The sequence below is a fragment of the Platalea leucorodia genome, assembly GCF_965183815.1.
Source record: "Platalea leucorodia genome assembly, chromosome: 2".
Classification (NCBI taxonomy): domain Eukaryota; kingdom Metazoa; phylum Chordata; class Aves; order Pelecaniformes; family Threskiornithidae; genus Platalea; species Platalea leucorodia.
The window spans coordinates 68,736,985-68,764,699 of record NC_138824.1 but is presented as its reverse complement, the minus strand read 5'-3'; the positions used below and the strand labels follow the sequence as shown (position 1 = coordinate 68,764,699).

Sequence of the window (27,715 nt, the reverse complement as noted above, 5' to 3'; positions counted from 1 at the left end):
AGGCATTTAAAAATATTAAACCAAAGCTGCACTTTAAACTTAAACAAGGATGAAGTACCAGTGGAAAGAGGAAGGACATTTTCCTCCTTTTACTGCCATACCTACAGTTTTTGAAGGTGATTAACTGTTGTATGCTCTAATATTAAAAGGATTTTTAAAAGGCATTTTATTGGAAGGATTCCTGATTTAAAGAGGTGCTTCAGGAAGTAATCAGCTGTTTTACTATCCTGTTGAGATAGCTATTTCTCTGCCACTGTAAGCTCAAGTAATATTCATATCAGTATAAGCAATGTTATGGCGTACAATCTCAGAATAAACTGTGTGGAAAGTGGCTTCTAACATTGCATCACCTACATAGTAAAAATATATGCCATTAATAGAATGTACTTACAAAGACAACAAACAAATATCATGGGTAGGCTCCCTAGGAAAAACAGGCTTTATCACTATGCCATCATCATATTCCTCTAACCTAATATAATGAAAATAACTCTGATGAGTCAGTTAAGAACACGATTTCAGAATAAAAACACTTGGGTCTTCTTTTTCAGTGTGACAGTCTATGAGCATCGGATCAACTCCCTCAGCCTTTAAACCGCTTGCCTCGTGTCACGCTGCATCAACCGAAACGAGCACAGGGACTTGCGCTGGAAGCCTCTTCTTTAAAAAGGAGGAGTCTGGCGGGGGGTGAATTTCAGAGGAGTCTCCCCAGGTTTGGAAAGCATTCCCTGTACTGATTGGTTTATCCAGGCTTTTTTTGTTTGAGCGTGTCCTTACAGATTTCAGAAGCTAGTTGTTCTACCAGGCCTGACAACAAGGCTCTGAAAAAGCCCTTTTTAAACTCTAAACAGCAGCTAATACATCTAGAAGCTAAAAACTCTAGCAATGTCCTCAGTTCATAGGTCATGAGGAAACCACTCTGATCTGCTGCCTAACCTGACCCAGCACTGATCAAAACACCATTGGTTCCTGAAGGGAAACAGCTGAATTCATCTCATTCTAAATCTACAGTATTCTACTTAAATACACCGACGAAAGGATTAAGCCCAAGAGCCAAAGCGTCTAGTGGCTGTATCCTGAGAAAATAACTCAGATCTCATCTGAACAGGATGAGCTCTGAAGTGTGTGCTGCCACCCAGCTCCCCAAGGATCGGGGCAAACATCACCTCACCTGGCATTAACCGCTTCTGCACCTCAAGGAGGACAGTCATGCCCTCCTAAGCCCAGGCTGCCCCGCCTGCAGCATGAGGAGAACATCTCCCAGCAGAGGCGATACCTGTGCAAAGGGACCCCAGTGCCACCATGAAAGGGAATCAAAGTCAGGAGAGGTTTTCTCCTAAATATGCCTGAAGCCAGGCATAGAAGGTCACACTCCTCGGCCTACGCCTACTTCAGCAGAGGGCAGCAGAGACGCAGGCAGAAGGCAAGGAAGGTCTGGACTGGGACGGAGAAGAAAGGAGAGGGCCTGAGGGAGCTAGAGAAGGAACCGCGGCGCTCTGCCATGCAGACCACAGGCCCACACTTGGTGGGTTTGGTTCTGCCAGTACTCACCCTCTCGCAGAGCAGCGGACTTCTTAAACCTCTGCTGCATCGTGGGGCTGACGCAATGTCCGGTTATGCCACGGTACCTTGCAGCACCGCGTGCAGTCCTGACAGAAGGCTTCACCTCAGACCTGCTACGCCGTTCTGGAAGCTGCTACTGGCTTCAAAGATGCAAGTGATTCTTGGGACACTGTTACTGAGCCAGTCCCTACGAATATACACGGATAAATTAAAGAGTCAGGGAAAGTTCCTGGGCAGGGGAAGTCCATCAGCTATACTGTAAAATTACACTGTTAGAATAGTTCCTGGCATAGCTTTCGTCTGTGCCAAACAGGACTTTGCCAAGCATCGTTCAAGAATTGGTACAGCCCTGGCACCACTTCCAGCAGGTGGTTTGGATGCGGCTGCCCTTTGCTGAAGGGTAAGAAAGAGCTGTATTAATACAGTCGCGAGCCACGTTGTGACAGTTGGCCTCAGTGCCAGAACAGGGCTCCGGGATGCTTTGCCTATCACCAAACGTAGCCTAAGCGCCTGCCAACTGAAGACATACTTGGCCTCTACAGAAATTCAGGACCAGATGCGAGACGCAGTTCCCCAGAGGTCTGGAGACGCTGAGAGGGTGGATGATGAGCCAGACCACTTCACTCACCCTCAGAACTCCAGGGCACTCTCTGACATGCCTCTGGAGAGCAATACCTTGGCCGCGTGTGCTGCTGTTAGCCCGAGTTACATTTGTTGATGAAAGCGAGGTTAAGTATTGCTTTTAGTGGCTACCAGAAATGGAAATGGAAGCACCACGGAGCATGGGATTGCTGCTGTTACAGGCAATATGAAAATGAAAAGGATTATACATCTTCCCACTTAGGTGTTCATTTCCATAGCTGTAATTTTCAGATGAAAGGGTATGTCCTGCTGCAGTCTTAACTTCCAGTAAACACAGATATGGCTGCTAATAAATATATACTGTGGCCCCTAGAAAGTACAAATCATGTGCCTGACCACGATGCAATAAACCTCCTGGATTCCTTTTATTTAATTAATCAAGGCACAGGGAGATTTTTATTTTAACATCAAGTCACTCCTTAACTATTAGAGCTCACTCCCTGGAGAGAAATAGCCCCAATTATCATAATTATCATATAGTTCAGCTTCTGCAAGTTTTATATTATGCATTTAACTTTTGGCATCATAAAATGTGAAATGCAAGGTACACATGATGTGCCTTCCTGCACAACTTAACAGTAGCATTACCTACTTCCTAGCTTTGCACCCTTTTTGTACTTCTGACATGGAATTATGCAAACACTAGCCATTCTCCTCTGTTACCAAAGTAAGAGAAAGCATTTGTTTGCTTCAGAAACACTTGCTGTAAACCATTCCTCCATTATGGCAACCATTCAAAAACTGTATACTCAATTTTTAGAAAAATTCCCAATGAAATTCCTGAAATCATCGTAACAGGTTAGTTTGTGAACTCTTCTTTCAGGGCTGACATGTATAAAAACTTCTCAAACAAAAGTCTTCTGTCTATGGATACATTCATTCAACTTGTCTGACTTTCTTCTCATTTATTTTTAAGAGGTAGGAGCTGTCTCTGTTACAATGGCATTGACATACCAGGACTGCTCCCAGCAATGGTAACGTGTTAGATGCTTTCCAAGAAAGAATGCTTTCTCTGCAGCTTCTGAGTGGTAGCCTACTTGGCAAATGAGTTATTCAAGAAAGTCACTTTCTGAACATACCTCTTCTCCTGGGTTTTCTTCAGAAGTTTTTCTAGATATTTACTCGAGGAAAGAGCAGAATAGATCATTGTTGGAAATTTAAAGATCATCTCGCCACTTGAAACATTGGATTGTATTTTTTATTAGATACAATTAATCTGTATTTTGTACTTTTGATATTAGATGTTTTGAAGGTCTGGTTAAGCAACTTAAGGATGTATTTAAGAAATTGTTTCTGTGCATTTATGAACAAGAGCTTTTATTCTCAGTCTTGTTCATTTAGGTGTTTTGGACACACACTATAGCTTCCTTTCTGCCATATGCTTCTGTCCCACCATCATCTGTCCCACCATCATCTGTTTATTTTTACTCCTAAGTGTATATTTGGAATTGTCACTTAAGAGAAAGCCTATTTTGTCAATGTCCTTGTCTGTTCTACTTCATTCAGATCTGTTTCTTTTATTTCTATATCTTCACCTTCATTTCTTTAAATATTGACTTAGAAATTCTTTACATCTTAACTAAGAAAAAAAAATCTTTCTTGGTTTGTGTTAAAATTACTCATAATGTACTATATATGCCATTGCAATAAAAGAAATTTAAAAAACAGATTTTGATCTAAATCAAGAAAATATACCATAAATAGGGCCATAACAGCTTGTTAGCAGAGAGTGAGAATATTGCTGTGGCACAAAAGTTTCTAGATTTTTCCAAAGACAAGTAAAACAATGAGATAGTAGTATTAAAAGGAAAAATCTTCAGACAGGGGATATGGAGGAAAGTTCAAGAATGCGTATTCACTTGGAGCTACACAAAATATTATCATATTCCAACAGTAATGTTTTTATAGATTAAAATCATAAGTATAACTGGCAGTCTAAGGAGACGTTATTTAGAGAAGATGAACCACCTTCTTATAAAATTGGCTTTGATTCTTTGAAAACATTTGGCTTCCATCTGCTACAGATTATAAAAGAAGTACAGAATAGGTACAAAAGAGAGAATATTAATTACTCTTTTTATTCTTGTCTTTGATTATGGATATGATCTTATTTGTGTTAGCATAAACTAAAATCATATATGTTGGTGTAAACAACATATTTTTAAGTAGAAAGAAGATACTTCCCTGCCCACTCCCTTTTGCAGCTTCTCTTTTGGGTCAGCTTTTTCAGACATCTTTAGTAGGGTTCAAAGAGTCTGCAAGTTGCTTTTACATAACTTCAAAGTGTAAATCAACCATTTATTGGCCAGCAGCTACAAAAGGTAGCCAGGACTTAACACTTAAGCATTAGTACGCTTGCCACCCTGACAAGGACTCTCTGCTGGCCAGGCAAGCATCAGTCGCAGGGGTAACGGCTGACCTCCAGGGCTCCTGAGGATGGTCCCTCAGCGTGGCAGAACCGCCATCCTCCATTGCAAGCTGAAAGCCCCTGGCCTGAAAAAATTCCATGAACTGATCCTGGAAATGCTTAGGACTTAATTTTGAAATCCCTTCTTGGCGTGAATGGCATTTAATAGTGTGCCATTAATGGTAACAGCTTTGTTCATCAGGTAAGAAGTTCTTTAAATGAGTATGGCAGCAGAATCTTGGCCTTGGCTCAGTTCTAAAAAGAATTGCAAGAGAACAGAACCCCCCCATTTTTGCAAATATATTCAATTACTCTCTGCTTTCATTGATGGCATCTGTTTTTCCCAAAGGAGATAACTGTTCTTCGGTTTCTGTTCGCAATCTGGACTCTTCAGGTTCAAAAAATGCAGTGTTGTTTATGTCCAATTTTGTTATAATCTTCCACTCTACATTTCCATTAATTTTCTTCATTGACCTTAAACTTGACTTCAGAAGATTCCTAAATTTTACATTTTTCTGAATACCATATTGCCTACCAGTAACTGCAGTGCAATTACTAAGTGATAGAGACAAGCTGTTCTATGTATTCTAACAGCTAAAACACATACATTACCATAATCTAGAATTAAAGCTTAACTGAGAGATTTACTGAATATTGCAAAGAAGGTTTGAGAATCCATGAGGGTCCTCTAATATTTGAAAAGAGAAGACTCACTCAGATATGTTGATTCATTTTACCAGATTTGTTCTACTACTGGAGTGAAGAGGAAAATATTTATCATCTGATTTCCAGCATGAAGATGAGAAGATGAAAACTTGCTTTCTCTTACAAATTTCAAACAATTCCAATTTTGTACATCAAATATTTGCATTAATCTGAGAAAAAATCTGAAGACCAATGTGTGTTTGCGAACATTCTCAAAATAATTGGAAGGTGCTTGACTATCATATGCTGGCAGAGTGCAAAAACCGATTTCAATAAACCTAAATAAACAATTTAAAGTAGCAATTAAACTACATATCATTTGCAGAAAATTTAAAACAGAAAAAGGCAAAACAAATTTTGTTTCCCCAAGCCTGGTCCTCATTGCGAGGCCAACTGTTTGCAGGCTCCAATAACGTGTTTAAAAATTGACCTGAGCACCATCCTGAGTGTACTATACCAAATAATTCCTCATTTGATTTCATATTCTTCAGTGTATTGTGCATTGGATGAAATGGCACTGGGACAAACCCCTCACCAGAAAGGTTTCTTATTTATAAGTAAAGTACACACCTGTATTTCTTAAAACACTCTATCAGCCTGAGTAAGAGATATCATTATCAGGTCAAGATGAAGGAATAGCCTGACAAGATAGGAGGGAAAATGTCCATATCAAGACAAGAATAATAGCCCTATCAAGAAAAGTGGTGGGAAAAGGATAGATCTAGGCATGTAAGGAATATCTCTGCCAGCTATATCTCTCAATCCTTCACTTACTCAGATGTCAAGAGAAAGAACTTCTAATGCAGAAGCAATAACCAAATGCCTAACCATGAAAGAACTCTTTGAATATTATTCACAGGAGTAAAAAGATACTCATTTGTTGGAGCATTTTCAGAATCAGACCTTTTATGACAAATGCATCAAAAAGCAACATTTTTCCCCTGAAGAGCAACAACACTGGCAGTTTGTCAAGAAAGCACTTTTAAAAACCAAAGTAACCTTTCCTAATTATTCTACTGTTTAGTCCTCACACGCACAATGACATTTGCCTGTAGTGGGATTGAAGTCCTGCTCTTAACGGTTGCTGGTCCCAGAACTGCTAAACACATGGTCATCTTTTGTTCTCCTATTTTAGCAGAATGAAAATCCAAGGAAAATGAGCATATAAAAGCCATCTAGACAGGATCTGATCCAGCAGCTACAAGATCAGTGTCATACTGTCCTGGTTTCAGCTGGGATAGAGTTAATTTTCTTCCTAGTAGCTGGTATAGTGCTGTGTTTTGGATTTAGGATGAGAACAATGTTGATAACACACTGATGTTTTAGTTGTTGCTGAGCAGTGTTTACACCAGTCAAGGACTTTTCAGCTTCCCATGCTCTGCCAGGTGCATAAGAAGCTGGGAGGGGGCACAGCCAGGACAGCTGACCCAGACTGGCCCAAGGGCTATGCCATACCGTATGGCGTCATGCTCAGTATATAACTGGGGGAAGAAGGAAGGGGGGGATGTTTGGAGTGATGGCGTTTGTCTTCCCCAGTAACCGTTACCCGTGATGGAGCCCTGCTTTCCTGGGGATGGCTGAACACCTGCCTGCCGATGGGAAGGAGTGAATGAATTCCTTGTGTTGCTTTGCTTGCGTGCGTGGCTTTTGGTTTACTTATTAAACTATCTTTATCTCAACCCACGAGTTTTCTCACTTCTACTCTTCTGATTCTCTCCCCCATCTCACCGGCAGGGGAGTGAGGGAGCGGCTGGGTGGTGCTTAGTTACCGGCTGGGGTTAAACCACGACACATACCTTCGGCAGACTCAGGCAAATCAGATCAGTAAGGTCAAGCCTGTACAGGCAGGATCAGTAAGGTACGGAGCTGTCCCTGAACTATGTGAAAGAGCGAAATACCAAACGACGTCATCTGTTGTGGACAAGTAAGTTAGACTTGCTTTCAACTTCTGGTTCAGTGCTAGATTTATTGGAATGTAGAGTAAAACATGCTGATAGGAGAGTCACGTAGAAATATAGAAGAGAGACAAAGAGAAAAAATGTCTGTCCTACTGATCCCACAAAAGAGTTACATGTAGTTGACTCCTCTCCCCTTTTATTTTTAGTGTTTGAAAATGTAGCTTTTTATTTTGAATAGTATCGCATTTTCCCTGACAATTCCACTCTAAAAAAGATTTTTTTCGGAAGGTTCCTTGCATAAAAAAAATTATATTTCTCTCCATATTTGCTCAGAACCTCTAGACTCCAACAGAAACTCTTAATGAAATTCCTGTTTGATTCTCTTTTTTAGTGTAACCAGAAGAGTGGAAAACTAGCAATCACATCCCAGGGGACAGTGAAGTCCTGTCCCAAGAGATATTTAGCAAGCTTTTTCATTTGCTTTGCTTTTATTTACGTAAACTGAAATAATTTATTGTGATCTGTTTTAATCATATTGTATATCTAAGTACAGATTGACCTTTCCATGTAACTTTATAAATGACTGGGAAGGCTTGGCCAAAGAGACAAAATGTCTGACATCCTTTAAAATAAGCTGGAGCCTACTTACCTCCACAAGGTTCAGGATAATTTTCTGCCAGCCAACCATGTTCAGCTGGATTGTGGCAGCACATTATAAATGACACATGGCTTGCGTCATCCATCAGTAAGTAAATCCATCAGTTTGTGACTATGCTCACAGAAGTTGGAGATTCCTTCTCTCTTTCCCCCCAAAACCCGCAAACTCTCTCTCCCCTGTTTTGCCTCCCATTTTGAAACAGAACTACCATAATCTGAGAAAAACAGTTGCTTGCTGCAGATGTTCAGATTTAGGCTGACATGCAGTATTGGATTCTCACATGTAAGGAGGTGATGATTCAGGCAGTTTCTACTGATACTTACAATAATCTTAATTATGCATGCTATTTAATGAGTTAGCTCCAGACTGCATCATTTGCCCTCTTAAGTGCTTTCTTTGATGGTTGAAGATGGCAGAGCAAGAGATGTCAAAACAGAGACTGCCTTTCTACCTGCAGGTCAGATGGTTGAGAAGAGAAAGCATTCAATAGCGCCTCCTACTCTTCTCCTCACAATTATTTTCTATAGTTGGAACTTGGCCCAAAGTGGTCAACGACTGACAGGTTCTCAAGGCTAGCATAAAACACCTGGAGGCAAAACTATTATCCAGGCACCAGCCTAGCTCTCGGAGAGCAGAGTACTACGTCTGCATTCACGTTAGCTCTTGCACAGATGTTTGCATGCTAAAGAAGCTTCCTCTGCTTACCTCTCCCTCCAAAGGTACCCACACAGGATTATTGTGGACTAAGCTCTTCTTCTTGTGCAGCAGAACGACAGGAAGGGATCTTTTCCAGGTGTTGTGCCGAGTGGCTCTTCAGGTACTGGCACCCAGAGGGTAGACCGTAGGATTTGCCTCGTTGCTGCGATAAGAGAGAAGCCAAAAAGCATGATCAGTTCTTTTCTCAGAACACCTGGGGAAGACACCTGTATTATGTTAGATACTTGGTTTTGCTGGATGCTTTATAGCCTTGACATCCTAACATAAAGTACCTAAAACATTGCAGCAGGTACAAAACCATTACTTACTTTCTTAGTTGTCTTAGCATAAAGGAAAGCAAATGCTCCCAAAGTATTCTAAATAGATTCAATACAGGCACATGAATGGCTTGTTTCTGTAAAGAGTTCCACAGCAGAAAACTGCAGATTATTTTCTTTATTATTTGAATATAATGGTCAGAAAGCAACAGCAGTACTTGGTGGTTTTTTTTTTTTCTTAATCCAGATCCAATTTGTCATTCTCTTCCCTTGTTATTTCTGTGAAAGATGCATCGTATGTATTTCTTTAGTCTTTCTGTGGAAGCCCTGATGACTCAGAAGCCTCTGCTGCTACGGCTTTTTTAAAACCTGAAATCTTTAAGTCATACTTTCTTGTGCTTTGTTACTTCAGAGACTGGGCCAAATCCTGTTAAAATAAATTTTCAGCTCTGAATTGGCTGGTATTTTGGTCATCATTTTCATTTTGAGGGAAGAAGAAATTTAATTCTAAATAACCACTTTGTCCTCTGTAGAGCCTCTCCAAGAAGCATGAAAAAGTGTTAGGCGGTGGATCTGCCATTTCCCGAGCTCCAAAGACACCAAGAGGACCACTCTTATTGTATAACTTTTCAGCTCCCATCCAGCTTTCAGCAGGTAAATGCAGTCTCCTGCAAGATTAGTTTGTGGCCAAGGTGACCATGTCCTCAACAACCTGGTCTCCTTGGTGGGAGTAACTTAATGTCTGGGGCCACAGCACTCTATGGGATAGTGCTTGGTCATTGACTGTCATATGCGCCCTGCATGAATTTTAATCCAGCAGGAAAGGCGTGAGGCCACGGGAAGGTGCATCCCAGCCTTAAAACCAAAATGGAGCTTGCAGTCTGACAAAGATACAGATGGAGTTCACAGCCTCCAACAGCATCCATAAACTGTACATTGACAAACCCCTCACATTGGCCCAGGAGGGCACGCTCTGAGATGTATTTTCTGGTTATCTGGTGAGGTACATAGGACTTGCAGTGTCTACTCCCTATCTATAAATGAATCTTGGGAAGCATAGACAATTTGAAAAACTACTGTTTTCTTCTATTTATTCTGAATATGTGTATGTCTCCAGTACTTAGAAAAATCAATAATGAAAAGTTTATAGATCTGAACAGGTTCAGTAATGGGAATAGCAATAAATTTCCTTCTGTGTGATGAAGGAATAAAACTACTACTGCTCTGTGTCTACGGATGGGGGAGATTATTTGTATTTCTGGTTCTATTTTGGGCTGTTCCAAGCAGCTCCACTGTACAGGGAAGGTGGCTCTAATCAGCGCTGATGTGACTCAATCAAGTTCACTTCGTCTGTAGGCCAGTCCTTAGGCCTCTCTTATTTAGCAGTATAGGCACAGCTTCTGGATCTAGTGTCAGCTCTGACTCAAAGTTGCGGCTAGGATCAGTAATGACATTAGTTTAATCATACAGAGACAAAAAAAGTCTGATGCAAACCCTAGTCTAAAGAACAGCTCCAAATGATTCTATTATTGAAATACTGAATCAGCAATAGCAACAGTGATAAACATATGGAGGCAAAGCGTATGGTAGACAAATGACAAAGACACATTACATAGTCTAAAAGCACTTGCCAACTAAAAATAGACCCAGACACTGCATTTGGATCTCTTTGGGCTGACTCTGGCATCCGTGTGGAATAAAACTATCTTCAGATGCCTCCAAATTACATCCATACAAGTCGTCTTTCTTTCTGAGAACTGTTTGTAATTTCAATGGGGGCTACTCAAGCATATAAATTATGGCAGAGCTGGAACATAATACTGCAGAAAAGAACGCTCCCCAAAATGCCTTGCAGTGCTCAGCAATACTCATAAGCTGTGGAAAAAAAAAGCCAACCCAACAACCCTCGGACTGTGAAGAAAAGATGAAACAGATGCGGGGCTGTGATCTAAAGCATGCTGAAGATTTGGGCAACACCTTCTTTCATGGAGAAGGAAAGCTGTAGGAAGGAACAAAACGGGGCACTGCTTTACAAGCAAAGACTCTGGCTATTTTTGATTCACCTTTACTGATTCTGTGCTCAATCCAAACCACTTTCACTATAAGATGAAATATGATCCCTCTGTATTTGGTGTTGTCATGTAAATTTGTTTTATTTTTATATTTGACAAATACTGTTGGAATAATGATTCTTGAGATCTCGCTCACAACAGACTTGATTGACAGCCCCCTAAGTGCTGTGCCTTTTACAGCGTAACATAATTGACAACCCTTAGGTAGCTAGCATATGCAGGCTACGAAATGGAGTGTGCTCGCTCCACATTTGAAGAAAAGTAGGTGCAATGAAATAGTTGTTCTTATTACTAGCTTTTTAAAATAAAATTTATGTGTTTGCATTTAAGAAAGCGTGACTTCTGGATATATCAGCCTCAAGCCTTTCAATAGTGATGAAAAAGATCAATGCAAAACAATTTCTACGTCAAAAAGAACACACGTGCCATAAAATATCTAGAAATTACTTAACCGGAACAGAGTTAAAATACTGCTGAATTCTCTGCATTTTTAACGTGCATTTTGTTTTTTTTTCAAACACATACTGATCAGCTTCTGAAATGCAAAGATTTCTGCCAAGCCACCCTTCTCTGGTGCTCTCCCTAGCCAAAAACTCAAGTTTTTTGTTGAACACTGAACCTGGGTGTTCCTAAACTTCCCTGAGTCTAAAGAAAATCCAGAAAGTGCCCCTGGTTAGGCTCTGAGGAAAATTCTTGGCATGCCAATGCTCTGCCTAGCATCCTCAGACACTGCCACCCAAACGCTCAGTCCCTGGATGAGCACTGGTGACTGCTGTCCCTTTTGGCATAGGTGCCCCAGAACTTCAGCCAAAATACTTACAGCCTAAGGAAGGAAGGCACAGGGGAAAGAGAAGGGAAAATAGTTTATAAGAAGAATAAATTTAGTTCAGAATTGAAAAACAAATCTACTCTTTCATTTCTGTTTAGGGAAAACCCTAAAAAGACTTAGGCATCTCTTCGAAAGAGGATTTAGATTATGGCATCCTGAGAAGTTTTAACTCTCCTACAACTATTTACTTTGTCTTCTGATTCATGGAGTCTCACCCTCTCTGCTGCAGGTTAGCTTGTTCTGTTGCATGGCAGCAGATCCTGCTACATCCTCCATGAAGTCCTGCCCTCTTCTCCTGCATAAATTTCTTGCATGTCTAAGCCTAAGATACTGCCTTCAGCTCGTTGCAGGTCAGGAGACTTTATCAGGGAAGTCTCTCTGTATATTTGCCCTGTCTTTCTACTCTTCTGTAAGCACCTATCGTTGGCCACTGCTCAAGTGAAGCCATCAGGCTCAATGGACCTTTGGTCTGACCCAGTACTGCTGCCCTTGCTGTCTTTTTGTCTGCATCTATGAGGCAGTGAGCTGGAGAGCCATGCATCTCCATCACTGCCACTGGGATACCTGCTCCTCAAGCAACTGTTTTTCACACTATCCATACCAGTAACCTGAACTCATGCTATCTACAAATCCCATCTCTGATTACAAAAGGACACCCCAAAATCTCACTGCAGGACTGTCTGCGTGCAGGCTGGTAATGTAAGCAGTCAGCAAATTTGGACTGAAGCTCAGCCTTAGGTTTGTGCTCAAGAATTTGCATATACTACAGATGTGCCCCTCAGGCTGTCCCCTGACCCATGCACGTGGCAGGCTCAGCCTGGTTTCCTTATTTTGCATTCAGTGATTTTTCATTTCAGAAACGTCAAGCCCCACACAGAGGCACCAATTTTCTTAATGTCAGGCTGTCCCTGAAAGACAGCACTCCAAAGCCTTTATCATCCCAAATTATACGCTTACCCGCATTACCTAGTCTCAAAACAAAAGCAGGTAATGTGCTGCAGGCAACAGTCCCCCGTTCTGTGATTGTGTAAAGCATGATTAGCAAGGTACACGAGTATATGGGTAATCAGATTCATGATTTGAACAAGTTCCCAGTGTTGAACACTGCCCAGCCAGGCTCAAAAAGGACATTCCTGCTACACAAGAGCCTAAAGATCCACAGAGGACTTAGCGAAACATCAGGGTAGTTTGCATGGATTAGGTAAGCATCTACAGTCTGTCAACTATATGCAGAGACAGAAAGAGAAGCCCTTTGGAGTTAATCTTGGGATAAGTAGATTAAACACGGTTCTCTTGCATTTCCCTCCACCTCTGTCTTAATAAACTTTTGACAGAGGGATGGGGATGCAGGGGCTTGAGCATGTAAATAACTTCAGCTCATTTTCATCTTACCTTGGCTTTTGCTAAAAACCGATTTTGAACTGGCGAACCCAGACTCCTGCCATTCGAGCAGAAGTGGCAATCCTTCCACTAGAAGGAATCCTTCTGGGACACATCAGCCATGCCCACCATGGAAGTACATTTTCTTCAAAGCATCCCAAGTTAATAACTACATGCACTTGCACTTAGCTATACGATCATTTAGAAACCAGTCACCTAGGCACCTCTGTAGAAGTGTCTTCCTGGGACAAGCAAGCCCAGGTAAACTCCTTGACGGCAGCAGGATGGTTGGGAAATATACCTGAAATTTGTGCAAAAATCCTCCACCTTGAGGGGGCAGCCATTAATTTCTAGGGGCTGACCGCTCTAGAGAGCCTAGAGAGACACAACATGGCCCTTGTCATTAAATGCTGGACGCCACACATACCAAGTCTCCATTCAGCAATTCGTGAGAACAATTTTTTAACCTCGGATTGAAACCATGGACTGTATGGACTCTCACATCATCGAAAACATGGTCCAGACTGAAAAAGCATTTATGGTTTTTTTTCACAGTGGGTATAGGAGCTGATAGACTTAGGGAGCTGGATTTACATCAACCCCTTTCCAAGTACAAGTGGCCGATATTGTATAGATGGCCCTGTTCCTTGAATTTAACTGACAATTAATTATACGTGGGGAGTGAAAACCGTTCACTCCAGCGGCGCTGTGTTTCTGTAGAGCTGACAGGAGCGCGGGGTAACAATTGCTCAGCATGGTGAGGACCGATGAGCACCTCCGCCGCTGAACAAAGCCAAGCCGCGGGGCGACAGATGGCAGATGAGATTCACCACGGGCCTTGAAGAGGCCGTACCACCTCCGGCTTTCTCCACCCCTTCAGCTCTGCTGGCTGCTCCTGGAGGTGGGTCAGTGGGACTGTGACCCTAACCCAACCCTCTTTTTCTTCTCTTTTGGAGAAACAGCTGCTCACCAATTACCATCCCTACACACCCTGTGAATGAAAGTGCAGCTGCAGTTCCCAGTGCTTGGCCAGGTGTGCACAGGAGAAAGACACTCCACCGCTCTCCTTCAGTGCAGCATTCATAGCATTCGCTTGTATGTATCCGAGCCAATAAAAGTATCGATGGGTTCATTTTCACAGCTGGTGACCGCAAGAATAAACGCACCTTTTCAGGTGGCTTCTCTGTGACCTCCCTGCACGGGCAACTTCCCTTGCCCACTGCCAGTTTTCTTATACCCTCCGTTACAGCCCAGGCGGGAAATCCTATTTACGTCTGGGGGGGGGGGGGGGGGGCAAGAGCCACCCATGAAAAAGGCAAAGAGCAAAACAAACCTGGAAAAGCAGAGATTCGCATCCAGAATTTCCTCTCAAATAATAACTACTCCTAAAGAGAAGGCCCAAATAAGTCCAAAGTAGAAGGTTTTTTTAATTCGATTTTTAATTCATTTCCACTTCTCCTGTGGTACAGAACACTAGTGCCAAAATCCAATCACCCCTGAGGGTATACACTACGCCACTTGGGGGAACGATGAACGCTCTCAAGCCCTGAAGGTTCAGCGTCCAGATTAACGCCACCTCGGGAGGTGACAGCATTGACATCCCCCCCCAGCAAGAGACAACAACTGCTGCATCTTTAAAAATTGGCACTTTTTCCACGGAAAAAAGCCCGTGCTAGGGTGAAATATGCTTTTTGCTACGGCTCTCCGGAGCAGCGGCGTTGCACCAGACGTGCGGCGACTTCCAACGCCGCCCGCGTCAGCAGGAGCCTGGGTTTCAGCCGTTCCCTCCCGCGGTGCGGCCCACCGGGGCAGAGCCCCCCTCAGGTGGCAGGCGCGCGCCTGGGGCCTCCTGCGGCCCGGGTCCCCGCTGCGACCACGACGCAAGCTCCCAGCCATCATTTTCAAGACCACTCTGACGTTTAATAACGCTGACGTGGTTTACTTTTCGGACGCGTTTTGACAGCCCGCCCGCGGCCCGGCCGCCGCGCGCCGGAGCGGCTAGCAGCGCGCAGGCGCGGCTCGGGCCCCGCCCCTCCAGCCCCGCCCGCCAATCGGCGGCGCCGGGGCCCGCGGCGGAGCGCGCCGCCGCGCCGCGCCCTCCCCCGGCGTCCGGGGCGGGGTGCCGCGGGCATGGCGGCGGCCGTTGGGCGCGTGCTGCGGCTGGGCGGCCGGTGGAGCGCGGCGGCGCCGGGCCCCCAGGTGAGAGCCGGGCCGGGCCGGGCCCCTTCCCCGCCGTCCCCCGTGGGGAGGCCGCCTGCTTCGCGCTCTAGTCCCCCGGGCTCGGCACGAAGGCGGCGGGGGGTTGGGGAAGCGGGCGGCGGCGGTGGGGCGGAGCGGAGCGGGGTGACACCGCGCTGGTTTCGGAGGCCCCGGTTGGGCCGGGGCGTGGGGCCGCCCCTGCCTCTGGGCGGCCCGGCCGGCGGGGCCTGCGGCCTACGGGGCGCCGGCGGTGGGTGCGCGGGGCTGGCGGCGAGAGGAGGCAGCGCTGGGGCGGGAGGGCCAGGGCCGGCGCCGCGTTCGAGCCAGCCCTTGGGTGAGCTCAGTGTATTTTTCTTAACGTAAAAAAAAAAAAAAAAAAAAAGCGTGGTTAAGCCCTGATTTATTATATATATCACTACAATTAGCAGAGCCACGCATAGACCAAAGCCGACACGAAAGTGGAGTTCTTTAAGATGGTAGTTTTTTAGGTTGGTCATCTTGAATTGTGTGTGGTCAGCAGGTAAATAAATAATGAAGTCTCCCTATTCCCGTGATGGAGAGAGAAATGCGCTTCACAAGTGCGGCAACTTCTGATTAAACAGAATTACCCGTTTGTTTTGAGAGATACTGGAGTTCAGCTGCTTGCTGCTTAATTAAAAAGCTTAGCTGCTGTCAGTATTGAGGACAGCCACTGTGTTTGTGCAGTGGTATTTGATACACCTGTCTATGTATTTAATCAGTGATCAGCAAGTGGATAAAGAGGCATGCTGGTAATACTTTAAAGTTACAAAGTAATTTAGGCTAATAAGGGCTGAAGAACTGTTGGGTGACTGAACTAAACTAGACCATGGGGTAATAGAAGAGAAGATGCAGTAAGGAAATGAAAGGTAGTACTGGAAGGAGCAATTTGTTTACATTGGTTACTTCTAGATTAACTTTATCCATTAGGGGTGAAGACCTGGTGCCCGTGTTCTTTAGGCAGCGGTCAGAAATACACGCGCTTAAGTTGTGCAAGGAATGACAAAGAGAATAAGGCTGAAAATATTCTAACACTTGATTTCCTTCTCAGTTGGAATAGTTTGTGTTGCTTTGGTTGTCCTATATCAAAGGTACGATTATGACAGTAAGTTAGTTTTTCTGGCCAGGCAGCTGCTTGAGTTTGAGTTGCAAACGATTTGTATTGTAAATGAGGAAATGACCTCAAAGGAGGAGTCACTGTAGAAGGTGGGGCTGGAAAGGGGCCTTGAGAGATCATTTGTCTGCTTCTCGCACCCAGAGGTGGGATCAGTGCCTAAGCCTGTAGCTATATACAGATCATCTAACTGGATATGAAAGGAACTAATGGGAGGCAGGGCCCAGGAAACTTAGCGAATCTTCTTTCCATTAGGTGTAATTAACCTGTGGAACTGTTTGATGAGGATGTTCAGGATACGAAGTATTTATGTGACAACAAAAAGCAACTTAAGGAATTCGGAAGAAGATTCCACTGAGGACTGTTAAAAACAAGATATCAGCATGTCTTTGAACTGCAGATTGCTGGAAACTGGGGAGGTGTCCTGGGAAAATTATCCCTACTTTTTTGTTCTCTCCTTGTGCCTCTGATACTGACTGCTGTTGACGACATGGTAATAAGTTGATGTACCCTTGTTCTGACCTGCTATAACCATTTCTTACATCAAGCACTTATCTGTCCTTACTGTTAGGGAACTGTTTTATGATGCCTATCCTAAAAATCCCTTGCTGGAGTTTAGTTCATTACTTCTTGTCTATCTTAGTGGGGGAAACAGTTTAATTTCTTGGGTTTTTTTTGTATTTGAAAGCGTCTCGCATTAAGAGAGGACATGGGAGAGAAACTTTGTAATTCCAGTTCTGTTAGCTTTGACTGAACAACAGGTTCAGTTTCCTATTCTTCTAATAAGCAAAACACAGAGATGTAGCACAATATATGAAGAAAAAAAGAAGTTCTAGCTTGGTTACTGTCAGTCACTTCTGGTGTGATTGAATAGCTGTTCTCAACAGAAGAGTTCAGAGCACCATACATGCTATTTAATTTGATTGGGTCAGCTACCTTATCTAAATCACTGTGGATGGTATATGTGCTGATATCAGAAAGAGACGATAGCACTTTGGTGAGTCTTTCAGAACTACATGCTTGGAATGGAGTAGTTTTTCTGCAGTTGTTAACTAAGCTAGAGTCGAAGAGCCTGTTAGTATTTGATAACTTGTGCCTCAAAACAACCAGATCTAAATTCTGTTCCCTGTTATGCACGTCTGATACTTGCCATGTGTCTGTAGATACAGAGCTATCCTTTATTTCCATAATATACAGCATAAGCACAACTTAATACGTAGATTTGGTCAAATATGCACAGAAAGTAGATTTTCTGGGTGGGGGAGATGTAGTTTTACAGTTACCTGTGAAGAGACTTCACTTTGAGAAAGAGTTTCTTCTGATTAAATACTTTGTGAAATCAGGTATAAAAAGTAATGTAAAATCACTTATGCGTATTTGCTGACACCTTGTGATACTTTCTCATGTGTTTTACAAAGTGCTTCTTAAAACATGAACCTGATACTGGGTCACCTAATTAGTTCGTAGGCCGACTGAAATCTGAGATTATGTAAATATTAAGTAAATCAATTAAACACATCTTTGTAAAACAGCACACTAGAAAGCCAAAACTCGCCTGTTGAACAGAAAGTAATTCTTTAGAAACTCGAGATGGGTCCGAGCATTTACATTCTATATGATTGCTACACAATACATGATTTTTCTTGTGCAACAAGTGACCAGAGGACTGCTGTTGGCATCTTGTACGTCTGCTGGGTTCAGCAGCGCTAGCTGTGTGCCAGTAATCGGGGCAATGGATACAGGGCAGCTTTAGTCCTGCATACTGATGTGGTTATACGGCTCCAGCTCCGCATCTCCTATCCCAAAGATAATTTTTTAGTACAAATTTGTGCGCTGCATGGTTTTGGAAAAGGAGATGGTTGAAGTCTGATGGCTTAGAGCGCGGAAGCAGCATGAAAATGGTGCAGCTGCATGCGTGCCACATCATTTGGTGTCTTCTATGTCTGTAACTATGTCATGTTGTAAAATGGACAATGTTTTCACTTGAATTCAAGCCTCCTGTCTCCAATTCCGCTTTCCTCCCATTCCAAAAATACAGGAAGCTTGATTCCCCTGTTACTGATATGTGTTGATTTTATATCCATATAACTCCAGTGAAGTAAAATGAACAAGACGAGTAAACAGACAAGTCCTAGTTATTTCTCTTCTTGGAAAAAATAGGCCAGAGAAGTTGAAGTTGTCTGAAAATGCTTATTTTTTTTTCTAAAGCAAATTTTACATAAGCTGATTTTCTATAAATATATGGCATCCCTGGAAAATCAGGATTTGCCAAACTGTTTTAATGCTAGGTTGCTTGTTAATACCAAGTAGTAGTGTCCAGGAGTAAAGGCTTTCCCTTCTCTGTCCTCGTGGAAGAGCCTGTTATTTCAGGAATGCTGTTAACAACCATTATTATTTGAAAAATGGTGAGGCAGCTGTCTGCACTAATGCTTTATGAAATGTGTAAGAAGTGAATGCAAACCTCTGTGGTTTCCTCTAGAAAGTAGAGGAGCATGCTTTCTTGTTTGACTGAAATGCCAGAAGCATTTAGCTGTGCTTTGCAGTTCTTGCCTGTACCACCCATGAAATAGTACTCTTATCCCAGAAGAGGTACCCAATACAATAGATATTAATTTGCATAAGAGGCTGTTTTCTAATTATGAACAGTTTATGTGTCCAGGGACTTTTGATTAGTGACGAATTGAAACTAGGGAAGAATATGAATAGCTTGAGGGAAGGAGGACAAAAATGAGAAAATTACAATAGAAATTGACAGGAATAAGATGAAAGCAATCTTTTTTAAAGTATTCTGTTTAAAGCATAGCAGAGAGAAAGCAATTTTGGGCCGAGTAATAAGGAATCATATTTTCATTAACAAGAATTACAAATAATTAGTTACTATTAAGACAAGTAAGACAGAAGATGAATTGAGTTCTTTCCCGAGGAGTGACTGGGAGAGAAGAATAGGGAATATGCAGAGGTACCTCTACTTTCCTTACTGCTTTCTAAGGAAATCACCAGAGCCTTGCCTGTGGAAAATGTGTACATTTAAAATTTTGATTATTTTTCTTTCAATTCTGTATATGTCAATGTAACCTCACAGAAAACATAAAAAAAAAAAAAAAAAAAGGAAGGGGCAAACCAGGACTAGCATTGCATATGATACATATAAGCTGTGAAGAAAACAAAGCAACTACAGGCTCTTCAGCACACAATTCTGCCTTGGAGCTGTTTTTGAACCTTTTATGGCAGAGGTATTGGTTACTTTTCTGAGGTACACAGGCCTTGAGGGACGTATCTTTATCTATGACAGGTTGTAAAAGCATAGAGGGTCACTTCTTTCCATCTTGTGTGACCTTATTATTCAAAGATTACTTTACATGCTATATCAAGCCTTATTGAATTCACAGGACCTATCCTGCAGCACAGGCATCTGCTATACATAGGTTTAAGGCAGGGTATTGTATTCTTTATTCCAAATTGAAATTTCAAGTGGTGGTGTTAGATTTTGTATATTGAATCCTGAGACAGTCATGGGCAGATAAATTGATCATGAATAGCTTTACATACGTGCAGCAAATTGAATGCGTTGCACCAGTCGATCCTGGGCTGCCAGATGTCCGGAATACCAACTGGGCTCTGTGAAAGTACAAGAAAAGCTGTGTTTCATTTCTTGTTCGTGTAGCACTTGACCGTGTAATACAGAACACCCAAAGGTTCTAGTCACAGGAGAAGTCTGTGTAAGCTAACTTGTGAGCTAGTGTATTCAAGTCAAGGAGAAGAAATACACAAGTGGTTAGATTTTTTTTTTTCCACTTAGTGTGACCATTGGTACCATCTCGTCATAATCCAGTGATGATTGTCATATCTTTAAAAAGGGTATAGATACCTTTTAGTACGTCTCTTTCTCCATTAGAAAGCAGTGCGCAATGGAGAAGGTACGTTCCAACATGACTGACTGATTGCAGATTCACCTTGTTAGTGTTACTAACAAAAGGTGGAAGTTCGATCCACTTTTGGGTTTGTCTTGCAAATATGTCCATGTAATCTTGTTTTGAGGAGATGTGTGTTCATATCACTGCAATTATAACTGGGTTTGAAGATTACTGCTGTATTTGTATTAATTATAGGAAGGCAGCAAGTATTCTGTGCTATTCATATTAGCTTAACTCAGAATGGTAACATACATGAAAACAGTTAGCACGTCTAAACTGCGATCTGGAGAAGACAAGGAGACTTGGAACATTTAATCCTTTCAAATACTAGCTTTATTCTGTTCCTCGTAATAAGAACCCTAACTAGTTCACTTTGTTGTGCATGTTTGGGTTTTAATGTTTGGCTAAAGGTAGACTGAGGCTGCAGCTCCAGGAACAGCAGAAGCAATTTAATAATTTGCTCAAAGAAATGAAGGTAAAGTGAGGACTCCCCCTCTTCTTCCTTGCTCCCAGTTGCATGGTTCAGCTGCCTTCTCAGATCAGCTTTGGCTGTCCTCAGAGCCTTCTCTGAATCGCTTGGACTTACCAGTTCAGCCGCCCACTCGTTGGGAGGAAGCAGAAGTTAGTGTCCTGCCACATTTAGGGAGCAGAGCTGGCTTGCAGAAGAGTCTGAGTGCCAGAGCCGAGTGAAGGGCATGGAGGAAGGAATGCTGGCAAGGGTGAACTGTGAGATGGGCTTGCTCTGCTTTGTGAAACTGCACTGTCTGCTCACAAAGCCAAGCCGTGGCACGTTGAAGGGGCTGGAGAGAAGTGTTTCAGGGTACTATCTGGTGAACAGAACTGGGCATTTTTCTGATTCAGTAGTGATTCTTTTTCTGTCTTTGCTTTTCTGTCCCACATACCCTTTTTTCTTGTGATTCCCTCCCTCCCCCTGCCCACAGAAGACCACACAAATAATCAGTTCTCATTCAGTTTGTGGAATAATTAGGCTGCAGAGGACTTTAATACTAATGTTGGAGAGACAAAATAGTGCATAATATTGGCACTAGGCCAGAACTGGGATGTTACAGCTCTGTCAGTGAAGCTCCTGTTCATCTGGCAGAGAGCTTGATTGAAATTAGTCATCTTAACTACTGATTGTCTTGACAGAACAAAAACCAAACCTGTATCCCACAAAGATCAAAAGATAACTGTCCCCTGAGTTATGACTTCTGAGCTGGAACAATGTTCAGTAGTATTTGCTGGTGAGAACTACCCTACTGGTTTTCTAATTGTTCTGCCTGAGATAGTGAAATAGCTTATGAACCGTCCTGGCACTGTGAACAAGGAAGAAGCATTCCGTAGCCTTTCCAGAGCCCCTAGCAGTGTTTGTGCAGCCACATGCTTCTGAAAGCCACTAAAGAGCTGCCCCACAGATTCTTTTTGTACTTAGTTATGGGATGCCTTGAGGTGAAGGCAAAACCTGCTTATTTGCTGGTAGATGTTTATTTTCTTTTAAGACTGCATCTGTTGCTCAGTGCTGCGTTTTGCTTTTGCTGGATGTTCCTGACATATGATACTACATTTCTTTCCATCAGAAAAATCTTCTGAATTAATTGTAATGTGTGAAAATATTCAACTTTTAGAATGTGTTTATCTCTTTATGGGCAATAGATAACTGGAAGAAAATGCTGCTGTGAGTAATACTGCCTTTTCTAACTTATTACAATAATGTGTTGAATCTTGTTACAGGTATGAACGGCTTGTTATACCATTCATTTTATTTAGAGCTCACTGTGCCAAAAATATAAAATAAATCTCTCACTTTTCTTTTTTCTTTTTTGTTTTTGTTAGACGTTAAGGCTAATCTATACCACTACAGCAGTGCAGAGGAAAAATGTAGGAGCCTCAGGACCTGAGAAGTACACGGAGGCATTTATTAAAAAACAGATTGAAGAGTTCAACCTAGGAAAGAGACATTTAGCCAACATGATGGGAGAAGATCCAGAAACTTTTACCCAAGAGGATATTGATGTAAGTACAGTTGCTCTGTTGGAGAAGTAATTTACTGTAGAGTTTCAGATATTGAAAGCACTTTACTTCAGCATGAGCCCCTCAGCTCTCTGTGAATTTTAATCAAACTGTCAGAATAAGAAAGAATGCTACTATACATTGCAAACATTGCAACTGTGACTGTGAATAGAGATTCTATCCCTGCTACCATGTGAGGTCAGACATCACAGTATAGAGCTGTATACCGTATCTTGCTAAAGCACAGTAGGTTCTTTTTAAAAGTCCTAATGGATAATCCCCTTGATCTGAGGTTATAAGAGGCACTGTAAAGGTTTATGTAGCACTTCGAAACGTTTACCCACAATTTGACCTGCTGTGTATATTTAAGTCAGGTTTTCTTCTATGATACTGCGGTTGCTGGTAATGCAAATTAAATTTTATAGGATGTTTTACAACTAACACTTTAGTTTAGCTTAGGGATTTTAATATAGATGTGAATTTAAGCTTGTATCAGTAGCTCCGAACATGCTATTTTATTGCCATTCACTCTGACAACTGACAGATGGGTGGCCTCCTCTTTCTCTCTGTCATTTAGGCTCATGTATAGATATGCTGCCTTTCACTCAGAAGAATGTTTTGTTGCATGGACTTTTTTTAATGTCCCACCTGGTCTTCACTTCTGTCATTTCTGTCTTATTTTATCACACATCAGAGGTAGGGAGGAGAAATGTCATTTGGTGACATTCACTCTTAGGTGAAGCTGCATGAAGTCTCATGGCTGAAGCTTTCTCTGCGCAGCAGCAATGCTATTACTATAGCCGTGGCAGCACAGTAGGGCCCTTAGGGGAGACGTAGTAATGTGGTATGTGCCAAAAGAGAGGTGTGCATGGTTTAGTTTTTTCGGGGGAGAAGATTGTTTGTTGCCTCTCGCAGTGGCAAAATTCTGTCAGCATAGCTGTGTCCACATAAGAGGTCTTGACAGCATGCTTATGCCAAGAAAGAGAACTACATCTGTAGGTGGTAATACAGGCTGATTTCGAAAACATTTAACAGGCTTCAAAACTAAGTTCTGAAAACTTCTTTGAAAATAGACAGCAAAGTAGAGAAGAGACACACAGTTAATGGCCTGCTGAGAAAAAGGCTGAAATGAGACTCAGAGTCTTATCAGGTATCAGTAAATCCATAAGTGAAGCTTGACTTCAAGTTACAAATCCGTAGGAAATCAAGCTTTATGAGTACAAAGCTATGCAGTGATACTGCGACTACTTTCATTCTGAATTGTGGATACCACTTTGCTCTTCTACAGACAATGCAGAGGCCCTTCTGGTCTCAGCGTAGAGTGGATGAGGTCCTGTCAACAGTAAAAGTATTCGTTGAGGCATCTGGGTCAGCAGTAATAGCAGCCTGTTTCTTTACGTTGGCTTTCTTATTTCTGTACAGACTATAGCATTTCCTTTTCCTATGTTTTTCAGATGTTTTTTCTTGCCTTTAACCTGTATCTTTTTGAGTTACTTTCTTGTAAAGTATTCATGCACAGACCTGCCACCAGAATATCTCCCATGTTAGTACAGTACGATGATGATGATAATAGTTCAGTTTGTTTGCCCGAAAGGTTAATGGTAGGAGAATGCATTAATCTGCAGTCTGGCTTCCTTCCTTGATAGAGTCTAGGGGGAAGGCTTACAGACAGCAAGACTGCAAGAAATGGAAAATGACTCTATCTAAGTAGTGGTTTCTTCTTTATGAATCCATAGCACTGTGATCGTTTCCACAAAATTATCTGAGATCCATCATTAGTAAAAGCAGATTCATTCTGGAAATTAGCTTTTACAAATGCAGTGCAGGTGACAAGTACAGGACTGCTTTGCAGGCTCTGTTTCTGAAAAGATTTGGAAAAGTGGAGCCAAAAGAGTAGTGTTTTGTTTGCTGATACCAAGTGGTACGTGTTTGATTTGTTCATATTTTATCAGGTGTTGGAAAATACTTAGAGTGTGTAATAGTGTCTGCTATGCATAATTAAATTTCTGTTATAGAAATATAAAAGCTGCTTAAGCGCTGGCGGGAGAATTATCAAGCTTTACATTTCGAACAGTAATAATTCTTTCTGATGAGTGCTTATATACCTCCATGTCTTCTACTGTTAATCAGTCTGTGTGGTGTATTTCAAAAGTAGACATCATAGGATTCTGTCCTTCACTGGAGTTTTAGGTATAGTTTAGTAAAAGCTAAACCTTGTGAAGTTTTAAACGGGAAAATAAGTTGACTTCCTTGCTAATCCTTCTGGACGTTGTGGAAACAGAATTGCCTCTTACTGGTACTTTTATTTAGGAATGAAAAGTTAAGCTGTGCATTACAACTGTATTTCTGGAGGAGAAAAAAAAAAAATCCAGCAAATTGATATATAACTCTGCAGAAGTCTACCAATTGCTTTTTAATTGGTATTATAGACCTTACTCTGAAGCTAGGATGTTTTATTCTCCTATGTGTGAATATGTGCTATGAAGTTTCTCTAATTGATTTGCTTTGCCCATTCCATTTGATGTATCATTTTTCACAATATTTCATAATTTGTGCTCATTTCTAATGAACAGAGTCGTTAGGACAGGCATGTCTAAGTACAACTGACAGCTAACATTAGGTGCCAGATGCAGTTTATAAAGCTATGTAGAACTGCAGAGAACAGTTTAAATAAATTAGCACCTGTACATTAGTCTCACTTGCTGGTAATTTATAAGCGAATCAGTAGAGATGACATTTAGGTAAGTCATTGATCAAGTTAACAGCTGCATACCCACTGCCCAGCTGGGATACCTAATTAATAGAGATTGCAGTCCTGACCTAGTGCTTCTCCCCGGTTGAGTCTGTAATCCTTTTATTTTGTGATTTAACTTTAACTTATGGTTGTAGTAAACAGCCCACCTTCATTTTCCACTGTCAGTTCTGTGATACTCCACTTTAAAGCCCAGAAATCTAAGTAAGATTAATACAAGAAAAGAGTCTTAATCTTCATGACCTATTTATATGCCAGTATTTTTATTATTCATTTTTATGCAGTCACTAAATGCTCTCCCAGATATGAGCTCATCATAAAGCAATACTCTTTCCCCATAAGAGTTAGTAAAACTCAAAAGGTAGAGATCTATGTTCATTTTCTCTTGTCTGCCTTATGACCTAATAGATTGTTGTTGAGCAGATGGAATAATTTGAATCTAAAATATACGTTTATCTTCACTAGCATATATATTGTTGCAGAAGTACCAGTGAGATTGTTACCTATGAAAATGTTAAACATGGAAAAACTTCATTCCTCATAGGGTATAGTTTCTTTCAGTGAATTAAGATTACTTTAATGAAAAATAGGTTGTATTCAATTGCTTTTAAAAAAGTGGCTCAGCACATCCAATTTCTAAATAACATTCAAATTTTAGCAATACAGAGTATTAGAAATGAGTGAATATTGGCATATGTGAAATGTGTGAAACGTTATTCAGAGCAATATGCATTTCTGAACTTTCTGTTCTTTGCAAGAAGAGCATGTTGTCCAGCATTGTCCTTACAAGAAATATTGGATTTTTTATTGTGTTTTAAGAGTTCAACCTAGAATGTCTTTTTTCAACGTTATTTTTCCCAGTGGAGCCAAACTCTGCATCAGTATTTTCTTACTTCTGCATCAAAGTCCATCTGAACTGATGACTGCTGTGTTTTTTTTACTCTTTTTAATACTGTTGAGTGTTTTGAAAAGTTGAAATGAAGACAAATAATGACTGTTTCTTTCAACAGGTTTTTGGCTTTTTTTGCTCTGCAAGCTCTGGACAAGACATTAATTTTTGTTTTGAACATTATTACGTAGTATAAAAATAATGTAATTTTAAAAGAAGATTTTTTTTCATATAATGCTAGTGGGTATGGCTTGTTTTTTTTTTTTTTTTTTTTTTAAGTGATGGGGTTAAAATGGTATATCACTGTGAACTTGAAATTTCTTTCTGTCCAAGCTAGAATTCAGCTTTAGATGAACAGTGACAAATGATTGGTGTGGTTTCAATAAATTTTAGTGGTTAGTTATTAGAGGAGGATTTTGTTTTACAAAGTAAACTTTGGTGTGTCACTGATTTTTCTTTTTTTTTTTTGTTTGGTTTGTTTTGGTTTTTTTTTTGTTAACCTTTTCTGTCTTCTTAAATAAAAAAGCTATTTTAGACTTAACATTTCATGTCCCATTTTTGTTTCATTCATTCCTGGGTCTACCCCAAATATTCTGGATTTTGGATGCTGAAAACTTTTAAAGACTACTGCTAGTGTGGTTAGAAGGAAAAACAGCTGTTCCAGCAAACATCTCAGTCTGAGGAATGCTGAAGTACAGTGGCTTAATAATGTGATTCAAGAGGCAAGGTTTAAGAAGGGAAGTGGCTCTCGTGTGATCAAGTTGAGGAGTAGAAGAAGCTGAAACAGCTACTGCTCAGGTGTTTTATTAAAACGTTGCGGCATAAAGTGTCACTTCTAACGTCAATGTTTTGATGATTAAAGTTTCATGTATATTTAAAAAGGAATGAGCTGGATTCTTGAGGCCTCTGCCAAAAAGGGTGCTGCTGCAAGGGAATCCCAGAGTGGAGGTTTTTGATTTTTTTTTTTCTCCTTCTTTCCTTTTTTCCTACAAAATGCCTTTCCTTACTGGATGTTATGTAGATAACTATCTTTGCACAGAATTTGAGCAATGAATATTAGTTGCATGTTTTGTGTTTGAGCTGTAGATTCAATGAAAGTGTGGGAAGACACTTGGGCAAGATCAATTTGCCTTGCCAAACCTCTCCTACTTACGGCAGGTTATTTAAAGACGGAACTGTCTTAGTCTCCTTCTCCTATCCCAGTATGGCTCAATCAACTCTATTTGAATTGAAGTATTGAATTCTTAATTTCTCAAGACATTTAAAAAAAAAAGTAATCCTTACTGACCCAGCTGAACTTGTTTGATTCAGAGTTAGTCTCTGAGAAAATGAGCGAGCAAAACTTCTTGGCTTGTAGATAGGTAGGAAGGGAAGGAGGATCAGAAGTTAGCATGTGCAACACGCACAGTGAAGAAGGAAAATGAGGGTGTGGCAGGTATACTGAACTTGCACAGCATGCCACATGGAGTGCTGGACAGATTATTTAATGAATTGGTTTGCATGTTTGAAGGACTGCCAGATACGATTATTTTTTTTTATAGGGGTGGAAGCTTGTTCTCATTATTCCAGCTGGCTTGAATTCAAACTTAGAGCTGCAAGTGAAAGACGTTGTGGTCCTGTGGGCAGTACGTTGAATCATCCGGTCCCTCAACAAGTGGTGATATAACAGGATGCCTTTTAGTTTGTTACAG

At 41.4% G+C, this 27,715-nt stretch overlaps 1 protein-coding gene across 1 annotated transcript in view; it reads left to right on the top strand.

Moving 5' to 3' along the window:
* The first annotated feature begins 15,229 nt into the window (after window positions 1–15,229).
* The window catches only part of MRPS9 (mitochondrial ribosomal protein S9), a 34,865-nt gene continuing 22,379 nt past the window's right edge, over window positions 15,230–27,715 (top strand). Inside the window, exons 1-2 of the mRNA XM_082304917.1 lie at window positions 15,230–15,327; window positions 22,207–22,386. Of these exons, the coding sequence (XP_082161043.1) occupies window positions 15,259–15,327; window positions 22,207–22,386 (249 nt within the window). The 5' untranslated portion in view covers window positions 15,230–15,258. The remainder of the gene's footprint in view (window positions 15,328–22,206; window positions 22,387–27,715) is intronic.